We start from the raw sequence: 20,800 nt of genomic DNA, 5'->3' as shown, positions 1-20,800 counted from the left end.
TGTTACTCTGTTTCCTGATTAACAGTTTACTTAAGTAGAAGGTTGCTCTGGCGCCTGGGGGGCAGAAATCAAAAAAAAGAAATTAACAGTTTTCATGCCACCCATGTGTCCAAAGCAGACACACAACCATCAGCTCATGAAAAAAAGCCCTGTTGAAGAAAATCCAGAGGAAAACCACTGAAACAGAGAAGACATGATTGACACAGAGGAGATCCAAGTGTGCTTGAGGTGATGAAATCAAGAGTACAGTCATGGGATGTTTTTTTTTAGTTTTTAAAGTAAGTAGGTTAAAGAAAAGGATGTAACAAATTCAGTTTGTTTGTTTGTTTCAGATTGCTTGTAACTCATTAACATTACTCCTCACCTGAAGGGCCATAAGGAATAAGCCTCCCTTTGTGTAATAACATGATTCAAGTTTTAGAATCTAGAGTTTACATGAGCAGTTTGTATGAACAAATCATTTTCCCTGCATACGTACATACTGCTTATGTTACAGCATGACAGTGCTGGGTTCATCCAAGTTAAGCTGCATCACAAGAGGTACAAGATGTACCAACACAACAGGAAGAGAGAGGTCCGAGGCAGTGGGGTGCTCAGCAGTTTTCATTGATAGCCCAAAATTGTCGTTATGCTATGTTACATTTCTTTTCTGACCTAATGTAAGCCATATTAGAAATTAATGCAATCTGTTAAAAATATCCCTATTTTGTAACTTAATCACATGATTACAAAACAGTCTCAGAAGTCACATGGGCTACCTAGAAACATAATTCATTTGCATAGAGCAATACTACAAAACTACAACATGGCTCAGAGGTGTGTTAGTGTGAGGACTGAACATTCATGTGTTAGACAAACTAAACATGTTACTGTGATCAATCAGCACGTTAAGGCTCATACAGCATTACAGTCGGTAGTCACTAATGAGAGAACAACTCTTTTGTTGAGATGACATCACTCCACCATCCACATGACCTCCATGTATCCCTCCACATGTCCCTCCTCCGTCAGTGTCCACACATACATCACTGCCTCTGGCTGCTTCTGGGATTTAATACTCGATGGTCACTGCCTTTGTCTTCAGGTATTCGTTGAGAGCCTCTTGTCCTGTTGGAGTGACGGAGACACTGACAGTAAGTACGGATATTGATCACCACAAACTTGAGTACTATGTGCAAATTCTGCGGCAGGATGAGAACCACCAAGGAAATGCAGGGATGACTTAAGCTGATGGATAGCTTCCATATCGTGACATATTTCCGAGTGAAACAGGATGAGCAGATGGGACATAACTTTGGGAGGAATTTGATTTGAACATTCAAAGACACACAGATGTACCATGCCGTTGCTAGCTAGCTAGCTTACGAATGAATCTTAGCTCTGTGCCACTAAAAGTTGAAAATTGATTGATGGGTGGATGTGTGAAATTAATTGGTTGGTTGAAGCTGGTTCGGGCACACTTCATATTTTGTTTTACAGGAAGAAAACATGATTAGATTTTGATTTAAGAATACAAAGAAATTGATTTTTTGTATTTAGTTTTTGGCATACATTGTTAAAAAGGAGCACAATATGACCAGATATGTGATCTAAAAGGAAAGGATTTTTTCATTTCATCTTGACTTTAAAATACATGAATAAAAGAACTATAGCTACACAGTGAATTCAGCAGCTTTTCTTACCCAAATCTTTGCCAAAGCCAGACTGTTTGAAGCCACCGAAAGGCGAGGCCACATCAGTCTTGTTGTAGGTGTTCACAAAAACCGTTCCGGCGTTGAGCTTTTCGCTGACGTACAGAGCTTTGCTGATGTCCCGTGTGAAAACACCCGACGCCAGGCCGTACTCTGTAGCGTTGGCCCTCCTCAGGACCTCGTCCACCTCACTGAGGCAGTCGAAAGGAGGACAGGCAGGAGGGAGAAACAGCAGAAAAGAGGGGTGAAGAAAGAGGGTAAGTCTTGTGATGTGGCAAAATGGGAATATGAGTCATTTGGAGGCGTGAAGTAGTCTTGAGTTAGCCTTACCCGCCCTTGAACTTGGAAATGATCATGACAGGGCCGAACGACTCCTCTATAGCGATGTACATGTGGTCTTGCACATCAGTGAACACCGTGGGTTCAAAGAAAAAACCTGAAAGTGCACATGTAACAAGTCCAACTGCATCATCTGTCATAACAGAGGTGGAGCACGCAGGCTGGTTGATGTCTGAGACTAACTACATTGTTCAAACCGCCTCACCTGGTCGCTGCACCTGTTTGCCACCGCAGACCAGAGTGGCTCCCTCCTTGACACCGGTCTGACAATACTCCACCAGTTTGTCTAGGTGGGCTTTGTGGTTCTGAGGGCCGTGGTCTGTGGAGCGGTCCAGTGGATCGCCGATCTTCATCTTCTTGACCTCCTCAACCTGAGAGGAAAGACATCCAAATCTTTGGGACAACACATACTGTAGGCTGAAAAACCTCATTAAAGTTCAGATGCAAAAAGAAATCTTTTAATTCACAAAATCTCTCATTTCAGTATTTCAAACCTATTTTACTTTCAGTCTAGTGTTAGTCCTCTTGTCCTCTAAGCTACAGTAATGCTGGCTCAGTACAGCTGATCTATGTCTGGAAATAACCACTTTAATATCTATTCAGCATTTATAAGCAGTTTACAAACAATTAGTAAATTATAACACTATAATGTAGTTATAAGCAGTTATAAGCACCTATAACAGATGAATGACTGACAATAATAATAATACAAAGTAATTGTAAATGAAGGTTTATATGAAAAATGTTCACGGATATGAAATATGAAGCATTTATTTATTATAGTCATGGTAATAATAATTATTATTAAGTATTTATTTATCTATTAGTTGTCTCCAGAAGAAATCTAGTAGGTAGAAATTGAATAAATGTTTTGTCACAATGGTCAATAAACCTTTATGCTCAACATGTCTACATGATTGTAAATTTTAAATGATGTTATATTGTTTTATATATTATTCATCACCAGTTATAGATGTTTGATAGAAAAGGCTATAATTGTTGACAAATGTTTAATGAACACATGTAAAAATATCGTTATATTTGCTTACAACTACATTACAATGTGTTATGAACATGTACTTATTGTTTATATACTGGGTATGAATGCTACATAGAGGGAGTTAAAGTAAAGAGTTACCCTGTAACCCTGTTTGCATATGAATACTGATGTCTGTTCTACAAGAACGGCAAAAGTAGTAGGCAAAACAATGCCAGAGCAGCGGTCATTACGCACAAGCATTATGCTCAGCTGTGCCCGTATTCATAATTCGTCGCATGTACCTGTGCCAGTGGTCTCAATCACCAGCATTAGACTTTAGCTTATATCCAACACTTTGCAAAAGCATAAAATGAAAAGATCATAAACAGAAAGAAATAAAATGATGCTACCTCTGTAAACAAAAAATATATATAAAAGCTGATCACCCAAAAGTATTTAATTCAACTTTATATATGTGCCTTAAATGGGCATTTGGGGAATTTTAACAATTTAAAATTGCAATCAGCTAACAAGCTAAACTAACCATATTTTATCATCACATTCTGTCCATCTCATGTCGTTCTAGAAAATGTGTCGAGAAACATCAGCTGCGTGAGATAAAAAGACACATACCACTTTTTTCACAAACTGGTCATGAATGGTGTCTTCCACAAACAGTCTGCCAGCTGCGATGCAGTTCTCTCCCTTGTTGAAGAACACTGAGCTCATGCCCTGAAATACGCAGATGACACTGTGGTTTTGCCTCTGCAGCTATATGAAACGTATGCAAAATGACAAAAAAACATGAGTGCACTCACCATGCGCACAGCCTTGTCCATGTCACAGTCACTGAAGATGATGAGAGGGGACTTTCCTCCGAGCTCCAGAGAAACTTTCTTCACGTTACTGACTGCACAGCTTCAGATGGAGAACACAGATACACAAAGATGAGCAGCAATGGTACATTTTGTTTGGATAGAATTTTATAAATGTGCTGCTTTACCTCTCACCTCTTCATGATGTGTTTACCAATTTCAGTGGAACCCGTGAAGCCCAGTTTACGGACGTCAGGATGGTCAGAAAGACGCTGACCCACCAGAGCACCTAAGAAGGGAAGGATGAGTTTAACAACAACTCACAAAGCTTCATTAGTCAACCTCAGGCTCATGTGATGCTTGACGAGGAAGCCAGTTCCTTTTATGCGCTTGATGAGCTGCTGGTATTCAAAGATGATCTTTAAAAAAACACAACGAACATAAAACACTGTATTTTAGTTTTTATTTAAATGTACTTGTGTGTGTTCCTACCTGATCCAGGCAGAATATTAATCACTCCTTTGGGCAGCCCCGCCCTTGCTGCCAACTCAGCAAACTTCAGTGCCGTCAGAGGAGTCACCTGGAAACAAATGGCTTGTTTTTAGCCACGCTAGCAGCGGGGCTCTAGGGATGGCAATGTTGGTCTGTCAGTCTCAATAACTATGGGATGGACTACAGACATTCATGATCCCCAGAGGATGAATCCTAGTGACTTAGGTGATCCTGACTTTACCTCTAGCACCACCAGCAGGTCAAAGTTTTTACTTATCCTGTGAAATATCTCAACATCTAATAGATAAATTAGCACAAAGATTGGTTGAGACAGTCATGGTTAGCAGATGACGATGACTTTTCTTCTAGTGACACCATGATGTTCACATTTATGGTTTTGAGTGAAATGTCTTGACATCTATTGGATGGATTGCCATGACATTTGGATAGAATTCTAATGACTTTGGGGATCATCTGACTTTTCATCTCCATCAGCCTCAGCTGTGCTTTGTGTTTAGTGCTAATTAGCGAATATTAGCATGCTAAAACGCTTAACTAAGATAGTGAACATGGTAAAGATTATACCGTTACAACATCAGCATGTTAGCGTGCCGATGCTAGCATTTAGCCCTAAGCACAGCCTCACAGAGCCTCTTGCATGGCTGTAGACATTCAGTCTCGTGTCCATCCACTCGACAGTGTATCTGCAGACTACACAGCCATTTTCATTTAGTCTTGTATGGACAGAGTGCAGCTGCCAGTGTGGAGGCTGACCTGAGCAGGTTTGAGGACTACTGTGTTTCCAGCTGCCAGGCAGGCTGCTGTCTTCCAGGCCAGCATCATCAGAGGGTAGTTCCAGGGAATCACGATGGCACACACTCTGAGCAGAAAGAAATGGAGGATTTTTTGGCATGCTCAGTGCCTGTCTGCAACTGTATTTATTCATGTAATATGGGAAAAAACATTAGGATGACTCTGTGATTCAAAGCAATAACCGTAAGTGCTCATATGTTTTAGGTGTTTTTTTGCTTCTGATTAACATTTATTCAATTTATTTACGGAGGACATAAAAATTAGGTGAGTGATATTTATTATATCTTTATTGATTTGCATGGAGAAATGCATACTGTGCTATAATCACAAATAACATGCAATGTCATAATTGGCTACTTGTGCCACATATGTGTGTGAGTTTAACCATACAGACATGTAAGTCCACTCGTCCACCTCTCACCCTATTGGTTCCTTCTTGGTGAAGGTGAGGTTACGATTGGGCCGGGCCTGGTTGATGGGGATGGTGCTGCCCTGTGAAAATAGGACATCATTTATCCATATTCCATTGCTGTTTAGCCATGTACTACTATCATCTGGTGGTACCAATCACCAACATTTTATATCATTTTAAGAGTGACCGCTGGCCTCAAGGCTTACTTGGATTTTGTCACACCAGCCAGCGAAGTAGCGGAAGGTCTGGATGGACATGCCCACATGAGTCTTTAGTGCCAGAGTGTAAACAGCTCCGGAGTCAATGGATTCGATGGTGGCTAGCTCCTCCTGGTGCTCCTCCATCAGGTCAGCCAGCCTGTGGGTGGGGAAGCAAAAGAGACACAGATGTCACAGACATCATGGATCATGCTTGAAAATGTGGTTATTTTTTCTTTGCCCAGTAGCACAGAATGACCACAATACACAGCTGAGTACATTGGGGCTAGTCGTGAAAATAAACGCAAAGAAAATAGTATGAAACAAAAAAGTAACTTTGACCTTTCAATAATGTTCCCTGGTAGTATTATTGAAGCAAAGATCCCTTTAAAGTTACCTTTAGTTAATCCTATACAGCCACGGAAAGTGCATGTTTCTGATTGGCTGGCAGGTGTCCATTCAGATTATATACCCAGACACCTTGAAGGTGCCCTGTGGAATTTTCTTATAAACAAACAGTTATTTTTCTATACAAAAAGAATATGTAATCCCTGAGGGCAACTGTGCTCGTCAAAAGTATGTCCACTAGAAGTGCTTGTTTTTGCCAGTGACAGGCTCAGGTTGTTATTCTAAGTGTCTGACAACATCATGGAAAGGATCCCTTCCAAGATAGATCTTTTTGTTAAAGAGTAAGATCCTTTTTGATCAACTAGAAAGTCTCGCTCTGAGATCTCATGAGAGGGTGGAGTTGTTGCAGGGAGACAACAGTGTTTCTGGTTAAACACAGAAATTTATGAAAAATAGGGCCCAGGTTTAAAAACACCAGAATTTCCCTTTAAGCTTAAAGCTGCAGAGTTAAGTTTAGTAAGAACAAGTGCACTGACTTGTAGATGAGTCTGCCTCTGTCTCTGGGGTTCATCTTGCCCCACTCTCCCTCTTCAAAGGCCTCCTTAGCAGCAGCCACTGCCGTGTCCACGTCACTTATCTGGGCCAGAGACACGTCACAGATGGCCTGCAGGACAGACGGATTCATGACATAAAATCACAAAGCCAGCAGAAATAACAGTGGTACTCCAACCAGAGGCAAGAGAACTCAGGTGAACACAAAAATTGGCCTTGAAAATATAACAATGGTGTTTAATGAGTTTACATGGGATAATGTGCTATAGCTAGAACTCATAATCTACGTCTTTTCGTCCTTACCGTGCCATCAGTGGGGTTGATGGTCCTGTAGGTCTTTCCTCCCTCTGCATCAACAAACTCTCCATTAATGAACAGCTGATGTGGCATCTTTATGGTCATGTTGTTGATGTTCTTCTCCACCTGAGGAATTAAACAGTGCACAAGACAACAGTCAACTTGTCACCTTCCCCGGGCCAATCAGTAGCAAATACCAGCCAGAAACAGCAGATTAAACTAATGCACTTACGTAGTCAACGACCAGTTCCTCTTCGTCGTCCTCCCCTCGGAGCTTCCTGACACACATCTGGATGAAATCCTGGAAAGTGGTGTTCATGTAGACATCCTCATTCTGCAGCTGGCAGCTACTGGCCCGAAGCTTCACCTCCTCCACAAGCCTGAAGACGGGAGGAGAGAGGAAGAAAGAACATCTATTAACTGGGATTTCTTGGTACAATGACCCTAAATACATTTAACTAGTTAATAGCCTCAACTGCGTAGCAGTGGCCAATGGGAATGTCATTCATTTTGAAGACGCTTCTGTAAAAACATTTCACCTTTCATGCCTGCAAGCTTCAGTGCAGGCTTGAAAGTGCATTACTGCATTACTGTTCAGTGCAGAGATAAATTATGTTACAATGAACTTACATGTACATGGTTGCATGTATGTATTTGATTTGATTTTGTCAGCATACAGTCTCAAACCTTTGCCATCATTGCTTTTGGATGCTTGTGAATATGGTAGTCTAGATATTATTATTATTATTTTCACAATTGGACACAGCTTCTGGCGGGAGAGTCTCCTAAATGACTGCAGGGTGCCAGATAAACTAGATAAATTCTAATTAAGGTGATACATTTATCTTTCACCCTTTTTCCATTACCTGACCACATCCATGGAAGCCGCACCAGACTTGAAGAAATCAGTGGAGTCTTCGATGTGACTGGCATTAGTCAGAATGCTCTGCCACACTGCCTGTGAGGGAGCATTGTCAAAAGTCAGCATGGGACATTTTTAGTGAACAAATAAGCATTTCAGTGGCAACTGGAAAGAGGAGGCCCTACCCTCATCTGTTCAGCAAAGGATTTCTCCTCCTCTGTGAGCTCCACAGCAGCACTGCTCCCTGAGCGAAAGTACTGTGCTGCAGCAATCATCTTCCCATCCTCAAACTGAAGATTCTTCACCAACAGCTGCAGAGAAAGAGAGCATGACATGATCATAATGACTGAATAAGCTTAGATAAAGCTAACATTAGATTGGCAGTGGTATAGTCTCAGTCTGTGTATAAAGAAATATGTCAAATGGGAGTCAAAAGGAAACATCACAAGTCATCTGACACTGTATTTTAGAATTAATGGAAACATTCTTATCTGTCACCTTTCAGTGTGCTGACATTTGTGCAGGGTCATTTTAATACATTTTAAGGACCTGCAGGAAATGTGCGTCTGTCCTGAGTTGATATGGTAAATCAGTTTGTACCCCAAAAGGTTATGAATGCCTGAAAACCTAAATAAACTTTAGGCTGATTAGCCTAATGTGGGAATTGATTATAAAATATGTGAATATGGTAATAATGGTAATAAATGTCTTGACATCTGTCCAAGCATTTTTAGCAGAACAGTTATACAAAGTCCGTTACAGTAGGTGGCGGTATGACATATTGCATCCTTGGCAAAGGCTGGTGCACAGTACAGTACACACAGCACACAGAGAGCTAACAGTCAGGCTGGGAGATGGCTAACGCTACGCTTCAGTCATTCAACGTCTTTCTGACGGAAAGGTTAACTGCAGCTGCGGTAGACATCTATGGATTCGTGGAGAAGACAATAATAGACTACCAGGAGGAGGTGTACCGAACACAGCTGGAGAACCAGAGGCTGCAGCGGCTGCTGGATTTGGTCTACAAACCAGAGATAAGGCTGCACAGGGCAGGTGTGTTTCTCTGTTTCCACTGCATCTTACCGTCGGTCAGTTAGCTAACATTATAATTAGCCATTAACTAACTAAACCACAATAGTTATGGACTTTGTATTCGCTACATTCAGCTACGTTAGCAAGCCATGTTAGCTAGCCACTGTTTCCTAGCTAATGACAGGAGGCATCTATCGAGAGCTACGTTTCCCCTCAATTTTCAAAATAAAACTTTATTTATTTATTATTATTAGTTTTTTGTAGTGCCATGCCAAATGTTTATGAGGACAATTATAATATTGGTCGTAGCAAGACATTGCAGCAACATGAAAACACATTGTTTTCATGTTAAATTCAGCACATCTAAATGCTAATTCGGGTACTCAACACGTTGGCCAAATTTACTAGAAATGTAGATGTGTCAATTAAGAGTGACTTTATTTGTCGGGATATATGTACTACTTGTAGAACATACATATATATATATATATATATATATATATATATATATATATATATATATATATATATATATATTTGAAGGATACACTGGTAAATTCGACATACATTTGATCCATTTTATTAAATCAACTTTTTGATTTGACACTTCTGTTCTCCCCCCACTTAGTTTGGTGGAAGAAGGCACATGTAGGCGGGTGTGGTTAGTTGGCTCACTGAATATAAATAAGTGCTTTATTTTAGCTATGTTCAAAAATGTATGTCATGTCAGAACCCATGGATTATGCAAATTTGCAAATGATATGCAGTTAGTATGAGAAACACTTCAGGACAGGCCCATTAATATGGTCATCTTAAACTCGAATGACCTTGAGTCACCACTAGCGACACTAAAACTCCCATTTTTCAAGCAGGAACAAAAAACTATTTAAAAAGGGAGATGATGGTCCAGTGTTTTAAACATCCAACTCTAAAACATAAGCTAAATGTTCCTATCCTACCCAACTGGTTTGTCTATTTTCTATTTTATTGAATAAAACACTGCTGACAAGCTTTAATAGTCACCAGTAGCACAACCATTAATGTTAACATAAAATCCAAGGTTGCACGCAAAGCATGTGGAGGAGCTGCTTAAATGCATTTTCATAATAAACTTTAAAATGGTGTGAACATTTGGTTAAAGGTGAGCATGCGTTAATGAATTTGTTCAAACACTATGTTGATGTGATGCCACATACTGTAACTGCATTTTGGATCTCTGCTTGTAATTCTAACCCATGACCTTGTGTCTGTCTGGTGTTATTATAGTACAGCCAGACTGAATGTGGACTTAGGGCCATTAAGTCCTAGTCATTTTCTGTGAGGTTTGGCTCATAAAAAGCCAGTTTGGATTGTGGGAGAAAGTAAAGTCTGAGATCCAATGTGTGTTAAATACACTGTAGCTTAAATTAGCCAACCTGTTTCACTCGTGCACCCAAACTACAAAAAGCATGGAAGCAGCAGTAAACTGCAGCTTGGAATTACAAGATTATGGGTCCACCTACGCGAGGCTACGCCATGTTCATGTCATCAGAGTAATCAGAATTTTGGGTTTCTCTTAATCCTCACACGACTAACTGTGTCATCATACAACCCTCTTGATGACATGAACACTTGCAAGTCTTTAACATGGGAATCTTTCTCATCTCTACCATCTATCCTGTATGACCTGAACGCAGCATGAGTGTGAGCAGCGCTGAATTGTTAATTTCCATACACTGTAACACATTGAAGGAGAGGCAAAATTCAGCCTTAAACCAGTAGGAATAAAGACAGCCAGGAATGTGGCAGCAGTATTGTATACAGACTGGGGTTTAATGCCTTCCAAGTGTGGATGTTGAGTGTTGGCGCTGTGTTGCATTTAGAGCCATTTGCTCAGGTACCTTGCTATGTGATTACTACCTCCTGTGTAGTGACCACTTCGATTCCTTTCATAAAGTAAATTTGAGAAGGTCCTTTTATCACCTTGTGCTCACTATCTGTGAATAATCCAGGTGCTTATTTGAGAACATTTCTCAGTACAGTGCAGCATAGATTGATATGGAAAGTTTCCACCAGTTCACAAGAGCTACAGTCTCACTTGTATTGTTCTGCACACATTTCTGTTTCTTACATCAGTTTTTAAGCCTGATTATGAGATTATGAATAGCTCATATGTGCAATCATGCAAGCTTGTCAATCACACTTGCGTCTCATGCATGTTTTCTAATGTTTGGTGTGCTGCAAGTGCATTTTTATTGAAGTCTCTACTCACGGTTGTCAAACCATAACTTGCGTTTTATTTCTCTGCTGCTGTTAGGACGAGCGTCACCGCTGGGGATCATTTCCCAAGTTTCCCAACATCTAGTTCATGTGTGATCAGAGAAGTGATTTTTCTAGCTGCTACCAAAAACATTTTCCTATCCACTGTTACAGATTCAAGGCAGATCGATTTGCCCACACCGACACAGGACGTTTGTGCTCAGGAGCAGCAGATACAGAAGGAATGTATTCCCAGTGAGGCCAACAAGGAGCCATTCAAAGAGGAACCGACGGAACCCTGGACCAGGTCTGTGGAGACACCTGTACGTCCAGCGTACAGCAGCATTGCAGACCCACTAACTCAGATTGTCACAGTTGGAGAACTTGAAGAAAATGAGATGCCGGACAAACTAACTCAAGTTGGGACAGTTGGAGATCACAGCGAATACGAAGCAGCAGACAGCCTAACTCAAGTCATGACAGTCGGAGGGCACATACAATACGAGATACTATCACAAGATGACCAACCATTACCATCCTTTGGAGTATCTCCAGTATATACAAAGAAGAAAAACATGTTTTTTTGTAATATTTGCTGTCAGCCTTTTCTGAAAAAAGTCGAGTTAAAATTGCACCTTGCATCTCATGCAACACAATGTTTACCAAAGTCTACCAACATAGCGTTCACCTGCTTTGTCTGTGGCAGAATAACAGACACCAGGAGTCAAATGATCTGCCACATGAGAGCGCACACCGGCGAGAAACCGTTTGCCTGTCCCATTTGTGGGAACAAATACAAACTGAAAGGTCACATGAAAGAACATATGAGGACTCACACTGGGGAAAGGCCTTACACCTGCTACATCTGTGGGAAAAGCTTCAACAGATCTTCCACCATGAGTAAACACGCCAGGATCAAGCACAGGGAGAACCTGCCATTCAAGTGCATGCAGTGCAGCCAGCGCTTTCCTCTACTCGTTGTGTTCAAACAGCACATGAAGACGGTCCACGATGTCACCTTCTCTGTATGAGATACTGTTTTTGTAGCAACGCTGATGCTGACTACTGTTGTAAAGGTCAGAAGTTAGTCTGAGTCTGATGACTTCTGATGATGATGGCTACTTTGTAGGTCTATCTTTTATGATTGTGCATTTATTGAAGTTGCAGCTGACATGCTTCACCTAATTAGCACTTATAATCCGCTGCACTAATACAACTTCTCGTACTTTTCAGATGTTCCTGATCAGTTGCTGTAATTGCAATCTGCTTCAAATATAACATGTAATATGCTCAGTAGAAATACACAGAAACACTCAAGGTAACAAGCAAATAGTTAAACAACTGTTGGACTTTGACAAATGTATAAAGCTACACATGCTAATAAAATACATCTCAAGGGCACTTTACCAGTGTACTGTGACTTCATGGTTTGGATTGCACTAACCTGAAAGGTGCTAAACAAATAAAGTTTGATTGATTGATTGAACATACTTTAATATAAAAGACTGACCAGCATTTGCTAACTTATTCTTGTGTTACCTTGACAGCACATTGCTAATATGCCAGTTGTGAAGTACATTTTAGAGGCAGCATGATATGTGACTCCACTATAAATCTATAGTGTGAGCTGTCACACAAACACGGTGTGTACAATGCTAACAGCTAATATCTAAACAATTGGCAGCTTGGCTGTTTGGGAAGAACAAACACAGACTGCAAAAACAACCCAGCAATCAAATTTGCGTCTGCTTAAGCAAATGTCGAGTAGGTGAAAATTTGGCTTCAATCTTAAGAGGTCTAATGCCTCTGAGACTTAGGAAAGACCTGTATACTGTTGCATGTTCGAAGGTGGTTACAAAGCAACACACCTTTATGTATCCAGATTAACAGTACAGGCATCTTTTAAATTCACTTTAAAATGAAATACTAATTGATTGTCATTGTTATGTTTTGGTGTAACACACATACACAAGACAATGCCTCCTAGTTTGAGGCTCTTCTGAATTGCGTAGACCAGTTTTCTACTCTTGACTGGTGTGTCCCTTCATGAAGTTGATGTGGCTCTGAGGCAGCTGATCAAAACTACCTCAAAAAAAGGTAAAATTCCTGATGGGTATGGTTTAATCGGAGCACTATTTTTTGGCGCTGACGACTTCGATGTGTACTGCAAGTGTAATGCATTTCCGTTTCCATCTTTGCAGATGCCAAACAGCCAACTGCACCTACATCCGCAGAGGAGATTCCCCCTAAACAGCCGGAGTGGAGCCTGAGCGTGTGCCAGGACGAGCCAGGACCCTCCCAGATTAAAGAGGAGCAGGAGCAGCAGAAGGAGGAACTGTGGATCAACGGGAACGAGGAGCAACCTTCAGAAGAGGACAGCGATGATGGGGACGCCTTGACAAAAGCACTCATCAAGACAGTGCAGCAGTTAGAGGACTGTAGAGCAGCAGAGGAGAGCAGAGAGACAAAGCAAACCCCTGCGGAGGATCTAAAGCACTCTGAAGAGAAGACAAGTACCACCTTATACCGCTGCCACATATGCAACTACATATTCACCAAAAAAACGGTGCTTACATGGCACCTCAAGACGCACGAAAGCAAGTCACATGACAGCAAGGGAAACTTTGACTGTCACATATGTGGTAAACACATACCCTGTCAGAGCAATCTGCAGAACCACATGAGAGTACACACAGGAGAGAGACCCTACAGCTGCCATTTCTGTGGCAAGTGTTTTAAACTGAAAGGACACATGACAGAACATATAAGGACTCACACGGGAGAGAAACCTTTCAGCTGTCACATCTGTGACAAATCCTTCAATAGAGGTTCAACTCTAAGGAAACACGTTTTGGCCAAACATAAAGAAGAGAGACCGTACAAGTGTGGGGATTGCGACGAGTTATTTACTGAAAGGCTACTGATGAAGAGGCACATGCGAAAAGTTCACGGCGTCAAACTGCTCACGAGTCAGAGCCCTGCCTAGAAGTTCAGATCAGGCGTCATTAATGATGCATGTTGCATGTAGTCTAAAGTTTGAGTCGAGTATATGGCCAGGTGTTTTTTTGACATTTTTCAATACGAGCGTCAGTAGTTTTGGTAGCAATACCAGAATGTTTTTCAAAACGTTGCTTTGAGGATTTTAATTACAGTGCACTACAAAAAAAATAAATTCACATGAAGCCAAACTTCTCAAACATTCAATGTTGTCTAACATAAATACCCATACAAGAACTTTGCTTAAACAAAATACACTGGCAAAATTATGATTTTAAAAGTGAATAGTTTGACATTGTGGGAAATCATCTTGTTTGCTTTCTTGCCTTGAGTTTGATGAGAAGATTGATCTCATGTGCAGAGCTGGAGCCAGGAGGTGATTAGCTTAGCTTAGCATAAAGACTGAGAGCAGGGGGAAGAAGCTGGCCTGTTTCAAAGTTTGAAAATACACCTACAGACCCTTCTAAAGCTCACTAATGAACATGTTTTATCTTGTTTGTTCAATCCGTACACAGATAAATGATAGATATATAGATAATAGTACAATATATTAAATAGTTAGCTTTAGCGGTGCTGACAGGTGAATTATTGAACTTTTATGACTTACCCTTGCTTCCATTCTTTATGCTAAGCTAACCGTTTCCTGGCTCTTGTGCACAGAAATGAGTGATATCAAACTATTCCTTTAAATCTGAAACTATCTGATCTAAGAATAAGAATTATTATATAATGAATCTAATTGATTCCAACTTTCGGTGCTTAACAGCTTTCGATACTCTAGAGACACAGTTTGGTCAGCACCAAAAATGTGTTGAGGTTCAATAACCAGCTGTTGTAGAGACTCTGTAGATTAAAATCAACATGACAGACAATGGAGTACTATGTGTAATCTACAAAGGCAGAGGTCATGTGACTCTCCATACTACAACACTGTAGGAGCAGCGGCATGCTGGGGGATTTTTAGTACCACCTCTCTGAAATTGTAGACCACTTACTGAACTCCAGATGTGCTGGACATTTAGGTTCTATAACTACGATTTCCTCTTTGTTCACTTCTGGCTACATTTTTTATTTATATCATTTATTATGAACCACCAGAATTGTACTGCAGCATTAAAACCACTTATTAAAAAGTTGTTTATGTTCATTCAGGTACTATCAACCCTTTAAATTCTGCTTTATACACATTTTTCTAAATCTTATGTGCAACATAATAACATATATAACTGTGGGACATCGTCTGTGAACTAGTGACACCTATGTTGTACTGTAAAGTTGTTTTTTTATATATGTATTTATTGTACAGATCAGTTTTTTTTTCTTTGGCCAAAGTTCCGTCATATTTTGAACCTGTTGTAAACCAACTTTGTGAATATGAAAATATAAAGCACAAAAGAAACTGTGCGGCAAAAATGCATCACTGTCGTCTTTTGCTTTTCCTATATCACATTTTTATGTAATTGGTTTTGAACTTTTGACTTTACAATTTGGAAAAGAAAAGTGTGTCTCCAGTATAAAAAGTTGGCTTACCGCCTTGCCGTCACTGCCAAACAACACCAGGCCCCCCTTGGTGACAATGCCGGGCCGGCTGGCTCCGGGGATCTCCAGGGGCTGACCGTTAGCTGAGGTGCCGTTGTCCACCAGAGTGGAGCCGTAGAAAGTCACTTTCTACAGGAAGAGAGACACAACACAGCACAACTTTGGTGAAGACAATATCTAGTAGAACTCAACCGTTGTTACTGCTATTGGAAATACTTGCGTGTTTGTTTGACAGCAGCCAAAAATCCTCACTTCAAGCCCCGAAAACAAACGTCAATTATTTAATAGTCATGACAAAATTGTCTCTTTGAGTTTAACACCGAAAAAGTCAGCTACTCTGCTTCACCAGGACTGTGTGGATGTGGTTTGATCACATTTGATTGATTCAATGTTGCTAAATCCTGATTGGTGCACAGAAGTGCGTGAGTCCATCCCACTTCAAACACGTGAGAAGAGCACAAAGAAAAACATGAAATACAGGAATTTGAACGGAATATTTGATGCTAAATAACAAAAACTGTTCTGACTTTAGCAAACATTTGTTTATGTAGGACCCCATCACTCACAGTAAGAGGATTGAGAAAATATGTTTTCAGGGACTTGAAGTTCTTCCCATCAATTTGTAATGATGATAAAAAATTTCACTGCTTTTCAGTGTTCATGAGCTTAATTTCTTGGCCATTGCAAGGATATACATGAGTTAGTCATTTAATAGAAGTGCAGTCCTAACAGAAGAAGACTGTCCAGGAATATGAATCAGTCAGAACAGTTCATGAAAACTATCATTTTCTGAGTCTACAATGTCAATTTTCAATATTTTCAGAGCAGCTATAAAAGTGTGTTACTTAATGATATCACAATAGATACTAGATAATACTGTCATTACTCTAGTATACAATGCATAATTATGAAAAATCTAATATTCATGTTCTTAGGATTTACTTATATCATTGGATATCAATAGAAAGTATGACTTCTGTTATCGAGATGGATGATTGGCTTCTCTCAGCACAGACAGAGGTCCAGTTACCTGTCCATCTACCTCTGCCCAGGCACCGGGCACTTTGTCGTTTCCTCTGATCCAGTTGTGGAGAGCCTCAGCAGACTGGTTCCAGTCAATCTGCCAACAGACAGAGATATCTGTTGACACTATGTCTTCAGATGTGAAATACAAAAATATTTTACTTTGAAAACCATGAATCTGAATTCATTAGTTGTTGTTTTTTGGGGTTTTTTTGCAGGTTCACAAATTCAGACTGAGGATTCAGGTGGGCAGGGTGAAAATACCCGGTCAACTTTGAGCCACTTGAACATCGTTTTTTGAATATTACAATAAAGAGTAATTTTTAACAAAATAAGCTTTTTCTCATTAATATGCAAATGTAAACATCAGATGATCCAAACGATATGGGAAACTGTTAGAAAGGTATTATACAGTCAAATGAAACGTTAAAGTAGCTGTGCACTACTTTCACTTTAAAATCAGTATTTATCTGTTCTGTCTTTGTTGTTCCCTTAAAGTCAACTCAAGTCTACTCAGAAATCATCCACACAAAAAACCTGTATCTTGTATCTATTAGAGATGACTCACTTTGTGGACTAGAGAAGGCCGATCTGTTTGGATGTCCTCATATATTACCTTAGAATTGTCCTTCTTCTGAATGCACTCGTATGTGGCTCCCTCCTGTGGCTGGATGATCCTCGGTGCCTTCCCTTCTGCAATCAGCCTCACTGCTTCCACCTGGAACCAGAACAACGCAGTTCAAGTCACTGAAGCAAAACACATGTGATATCTATGTGGACTTTGCCATCACAGTGTTTGTTATGTTGGGAAACTGGGGAGGGGGGCTGACTGCAGTTCGTTGGGTGGGCAGAAACACAACTGCACATGAACACTAATGTTGCTCCATGTCTGCTGGATGTACAAACAGGCAATAGTTGGCTAACATGTCAGCTATATAGCTATAACTTTGTAAGGCCATAATAATATCAAATGTGTGTGATTTTCTTCTGCAAACAGTGAAAAAATGCAGCTTTAAATGTACATTATGTAAGATGAAGATACTTGCAGATGCTGAATGTAGACTCTTAATAAGACTCTATTGCAATAACACAAGCAGCTGATGCTAAAACGCAAAATTCCAATCTTAAATAATGCACCCTTATACAGACTCAGCACTTGATATAAAAATGTGTTAAACCGCAGTGTGTGCCTGAAAACCTCTGAGGCAAACAAAACCATGTTTAACAATAGCAGGTGAGCGAATGCTTGGAATGCTTTTCCATGAATGTAAATGTGTGTTTTGTGGTTACACCCCACATGTACACTCCTATATTACAATGAGTGCATGGAATGTCTTTATAGTGTATACCATACCTTTTCCACTTTGTTTCAGCAACTAGCTCAGCCTACACCACATCAACACACCTGTGTTTTCTCCACCCACAGTGCCTTCCCCCATCTCTACACTTACTGTGCCTTTGACTCCCTCCGGGAAGAGAAATCTCTTGTAGATTGTGTTGACTGTGTCATTGGGTTCAACATCGCACTCCCTCTGCAGCAGGATTGGTCCGGTGTCCAGTCCATCATCAGCCCAGAACACTGTGAACCCGCCCTTTTTGTCGCCATGGATCAGGGTCCTGGGTGTCAGAGACAGCAGGTAAAAGACTGGGCTTGTCGCCATGCCAACCACCAACCTGTTGAACATGTACATTACTCACCAGTTGATAGCAGAGGCTCCCCTGTGGCGAGGCAGCAGGGAGGGGTGGTAGATGATGGAGCCGTGTTTGGGGTGGTCAATGACCTCCATGGGGATGAACTGGGAGCAGAAGGGCAGGACGTTGAGCTCGGCACCAGTGGCCTTGTACTGAGCCACCACCTCTGGGATGGCCTGGCCCTTCACACGCCAGCGCGGGAACTTGAAGACGGCAACACCATCCTTCTCTGCCTCAGTTGCTGTGTGAAAAAGAGAATGATCAAACTCTGTCATACAAAAATGTTTTTAGTCACCAAGGTACACAAAAAACCTAAAGATATCAGAATAGTGAGAAATGCCCATCAGACCTCGAGGTAACAGATTCAAATAGCTGTTTTGAGTGTCCAACAGTTCAAAACGCCAAAAGGTTTTCAATTTATGAAAATAAAACAGCAATGTTAATGGCATTAAACAGAGAAAATTGTACATGTACAAGTTTGTACAAGTGATGAAACCTACATCTGCAGCTGTTTTAAAGCTTCAAAACACAACTTTTTTAATATTAACAAGGAGAAATAAATGAGAAATAATATAGATTAACAGTCTCTTTGGCTGAATTGACCTTAATTACCTTGATGTTGGAAGGTGTTTAGCTTTGTATATAAGCTGTGGTGTTGGTTAAAAAGATTGTGGCTATCAGAGTGATGCTTGAGGATGTACAGGAGGAATCCAGAGCACCGAGAAACGGTGATGAAGACACTGTTGCCTTGTTGCCATAAGTGGAAATTGTGTTTCCACTTGTGACCGCACCCAACCACATTGTTATTATTGCTGAATTGTGCAATGCTGTGTCACTTGTGGGATGAATATTATCAGTTTCAGATCCACAGAATTTCACCCTCTGCATCCTGAGAGCCTGGAAGTCAGATTCAAAAGCATTTCGTCTACCAAAGGGGAGCACGAAGTTTGGAAACCACTGACCTGAGGCCAGCTGAGAGCTCATTAAGATGAGTGGCAAATGTTGTGGTAGGATTTTTACAAATGAGGGGAGGACAGTGTGCCTTTTATCAACTTGCATCATGTTGTCTTCACACAATCTCTGCCTCCATCAGAAAGCACAAGTAGCTCACACTGACCAATCATAGTTCAGCATTTAGAAATTTAAATGAAGCACACTTTTTAGGTCATGGAGAATTTCTAACTCATAGCCAATCAGAACTGCTGTAAGTGCTGTAAATCTAAATATAGACATTTTACTGCTGATTGTCCTGATATAAAGATGATGATCTGATATTGTCAGATATAAAAGATAGCATACAGGTGATGACACACTGCACTTGGACGCCAATACTAATTACTATGCAACTTTGATAGAGCTATATTGATTTTTTTTTTTTTTTTAGAGGAACAAAGTGATAAAGCGGTGGTGTGAAGAGTCCAAATTTCATTTGGCACCATCCTGAGTCTATTCACGGCAGGCGTGCCCAAAAATATGACGTGTTTTGCTTGGAAACTCACACTCAATAAGGCTTCAGTGACAGAGGAAAGGGAGCATTTGCATTAATATTTCACTCAAACTGGTCCTACAGCCATTATGTACTTATTGCAAAGAAAAGTTTAGAGGTCCCACTCAGTAAAGGTCTCACCCAGTGGGTCAGCCTTGCCATCCTTGTCAGGGATGGTGAAGACTCCTACGATGGTGTGGCCGTCCTTCCTCAGCTCCTTGTAAACCTCCTGGCCGAACAGACTCTGACCAATCACTGCAATCTTCATCTTCACACCTCACTGTGTTCTGGAGAAGCGGCAACACACACACACACACACACACACACACACACACACACAAGGACAACCAGAAAACATGTTTGGAATCAGTACAAGCAATCAAAGTATATGTCATTATGTCACATGAGAGAATAAAATACATTTTATATAGCAAGTGAGGGTTTCTTGGGCTAAGGTTTTCATCTTGCATATACTTTTTCATACTTGCAAGTACTTTGCAGCTATGAACAACGACTACTTCTACCACTGACTTCAAAACACGCTCAGCAAAGTGCAGACAAGACAGAACATGTAGGCTGTGCTTCAGTTAGCGCTGTATGTCTGTGCAGGCTTTTCATGGTAAATCTCTGTGGTTCTAAAAAGACAGGGGTCCCAAGACCCTCACTCACACTTTATGCAAACATGTGAAAGTCTTAACTGTGGGACCAGGTTCCAAAGAGCACACCGAGTGGCTCTGTGGTGGTTTCATAATGGTGTGACTATGAGCATGAAACAGTTCTGAAGAATAAGATGCAGGCAGAAAATATGTGCACATGTAGACGACTAGCATTCAAAAGCTATGTTAAAAAAAAGGTATTTTAGAGGTGGTTGCAGATGCTTCATCAAAAGCACATACAAGATTAAGATTGTGATGTCCCGTATAGTAGTGGAACAGATTTTAACATTTATATCCCTTAGTAAATACTACATGCAAAGTGACATGATTTCTTATGTCT

General features: G+C 40.6%; 2 protein-coding genes across 3 annotated transcripts; one reads left to right on the top strand and one right to left on the bottom strand.

Moving 5' to 3' along the window:
* Positions 1-303: 303 nt before the first annotated feature.
* Positions 304-20,072, bottom strand: LOC139282716 (cytosolic 10-formyltetrahydrofolate dehydrogenase-like). Of its 2 annotated transcripts, XM_070902560.1 has the most exons (22): positions 19,946-20,072; positions 18,325-18,559; positions 18,078-18,243; positions 17,243-17,344; positions 16,634-16,723; positions 15,595-15,732; positions 7,983-8,108; positions 7,802-7,893; positions 7,168-7,315; positions 6,942-7,061; positions 6,623-6,750; positions 5,748-5,898; positions 5,551-5,621; positions 5,091-5,196; positions 4,317-4,404; positions 4,020-4,113; positions 3,828-3,927; positions 3,643-3,741; positions 2,236-2,401; positions 2,022-2,127; positions 1,683-1,882; positions 304-1,107 (listed from the first exon to the last, which is right to left on the bottom strand). In XM_070902560.1, the coding sequence occupies exons 1-22, from the start codon at positions 20,070-20,072 to the stop codon at positions 1,052-1,054; spliced, it is 2,709 nt and encodes a 902-aa protein (XP_070758661.1). In that variant the 3' UTR covers positions 304-1,051. The 2 variants fall into 2 exon arrangements, with proteins under 2 accessions (XP_070758661.1, XP_070758662.1); XM_070902561.1 differs by lacking the exons at positions 17,243-17,344; positions 18,078-18,243 and having other exon boundaries at positions 16,634-16,699; positions 18,336-18,559.
* LOC139282387 (endothelial zinc finger protein induced by tumor necrosis factor alpha-like) lies at positions 8,652-14,053 on the top strand. Its single transcript, XM_070902072.1, has 5 exons — positions 8,652-8,850; positions 11,242-11,390; positions 11,736-12,092; positions 13,080-13,164; positions 13,269-14,053. The coding sequence occupies exons 1-5, from the start codon at positions 8,652-8,654 to the stop codon at positions 14,051-14,053; spliced, it is 1,575 nt and encodes a 524-aa protein (XP_070758173.1).
* Positions 20,073-20,800: the final 728 nt, after the last annotated feature.

Source organism: Enoplosus armatus, chromosome 3, assembly GCF_043641665.1.
Source record: "Enoplosus armatus isolate fEnoArm2 chromosome 3, fEnoArm2.hap1, whole genome shotgun sequence".
Classification (NCBI taxonomy): Eukaryota; Metazoa; Chordata; class Actinopteri; order Centrarchiformes; family Enoplosidae; genus Enoplosus; species Enoplosus armatus.
Note: the sequence above shows the minus strand (reverse complement) of the source record. Positions and strands in the feature narration are given on the sequence as shown.

What these genes read in the sequence shown, in the direction of transcription:
- LOC139282387 (XM_070902072.1), top strand. Translation starts at nt 8,652, where the DNA reads ATGGCTAACGCTACGCTTCAGTCATTCAACGTCTTTCTGACGGAAAGG. An exon ending in GATAAGGCTGCACAGGGCAG is followed by an intron (nt 8,851 to 11,241) that starts GTGTGTTTCTCT and finishes CCACTGTTACAG; the next exon opens with ATTCAAGGCAGATCGATTTG. An exon ending in CCAGGTCTGTGGAGACACCT is followed by an intron (nt 11,391 to 11,735) that starts GTACGTCCAGCG and finishes TGTTTACCAAAG; the next exon opens with TCTACCAACATAGCGTTCAC.
- LOC139282716 (XM_070902560.1), bottom strand. Translation starts at nt 20,072, where the DNA reads ATGAAGATTGCAGTGATTGGTCAGAGTCTGTTCGGCCAGGAGGTTTAC. An exon ending in AGAGGCAGACTCATCTACAA is followed by an intron (nt 5,899 to 6,622) that starts GTCAGTGCACTT and finishes CCCCACCCACAG; the next exon opens with GCTGGCTGACCTGATGGAGG. An exon ending in TGGACAAGGCTGTGCGCATG is followed by an intron (nt 3,742 to 3,827) that starts GTGAGTGCACTC and finishes TGCGTATTTCAG; the next exon opens with GGCATGAGCTCAGTGTTCTT.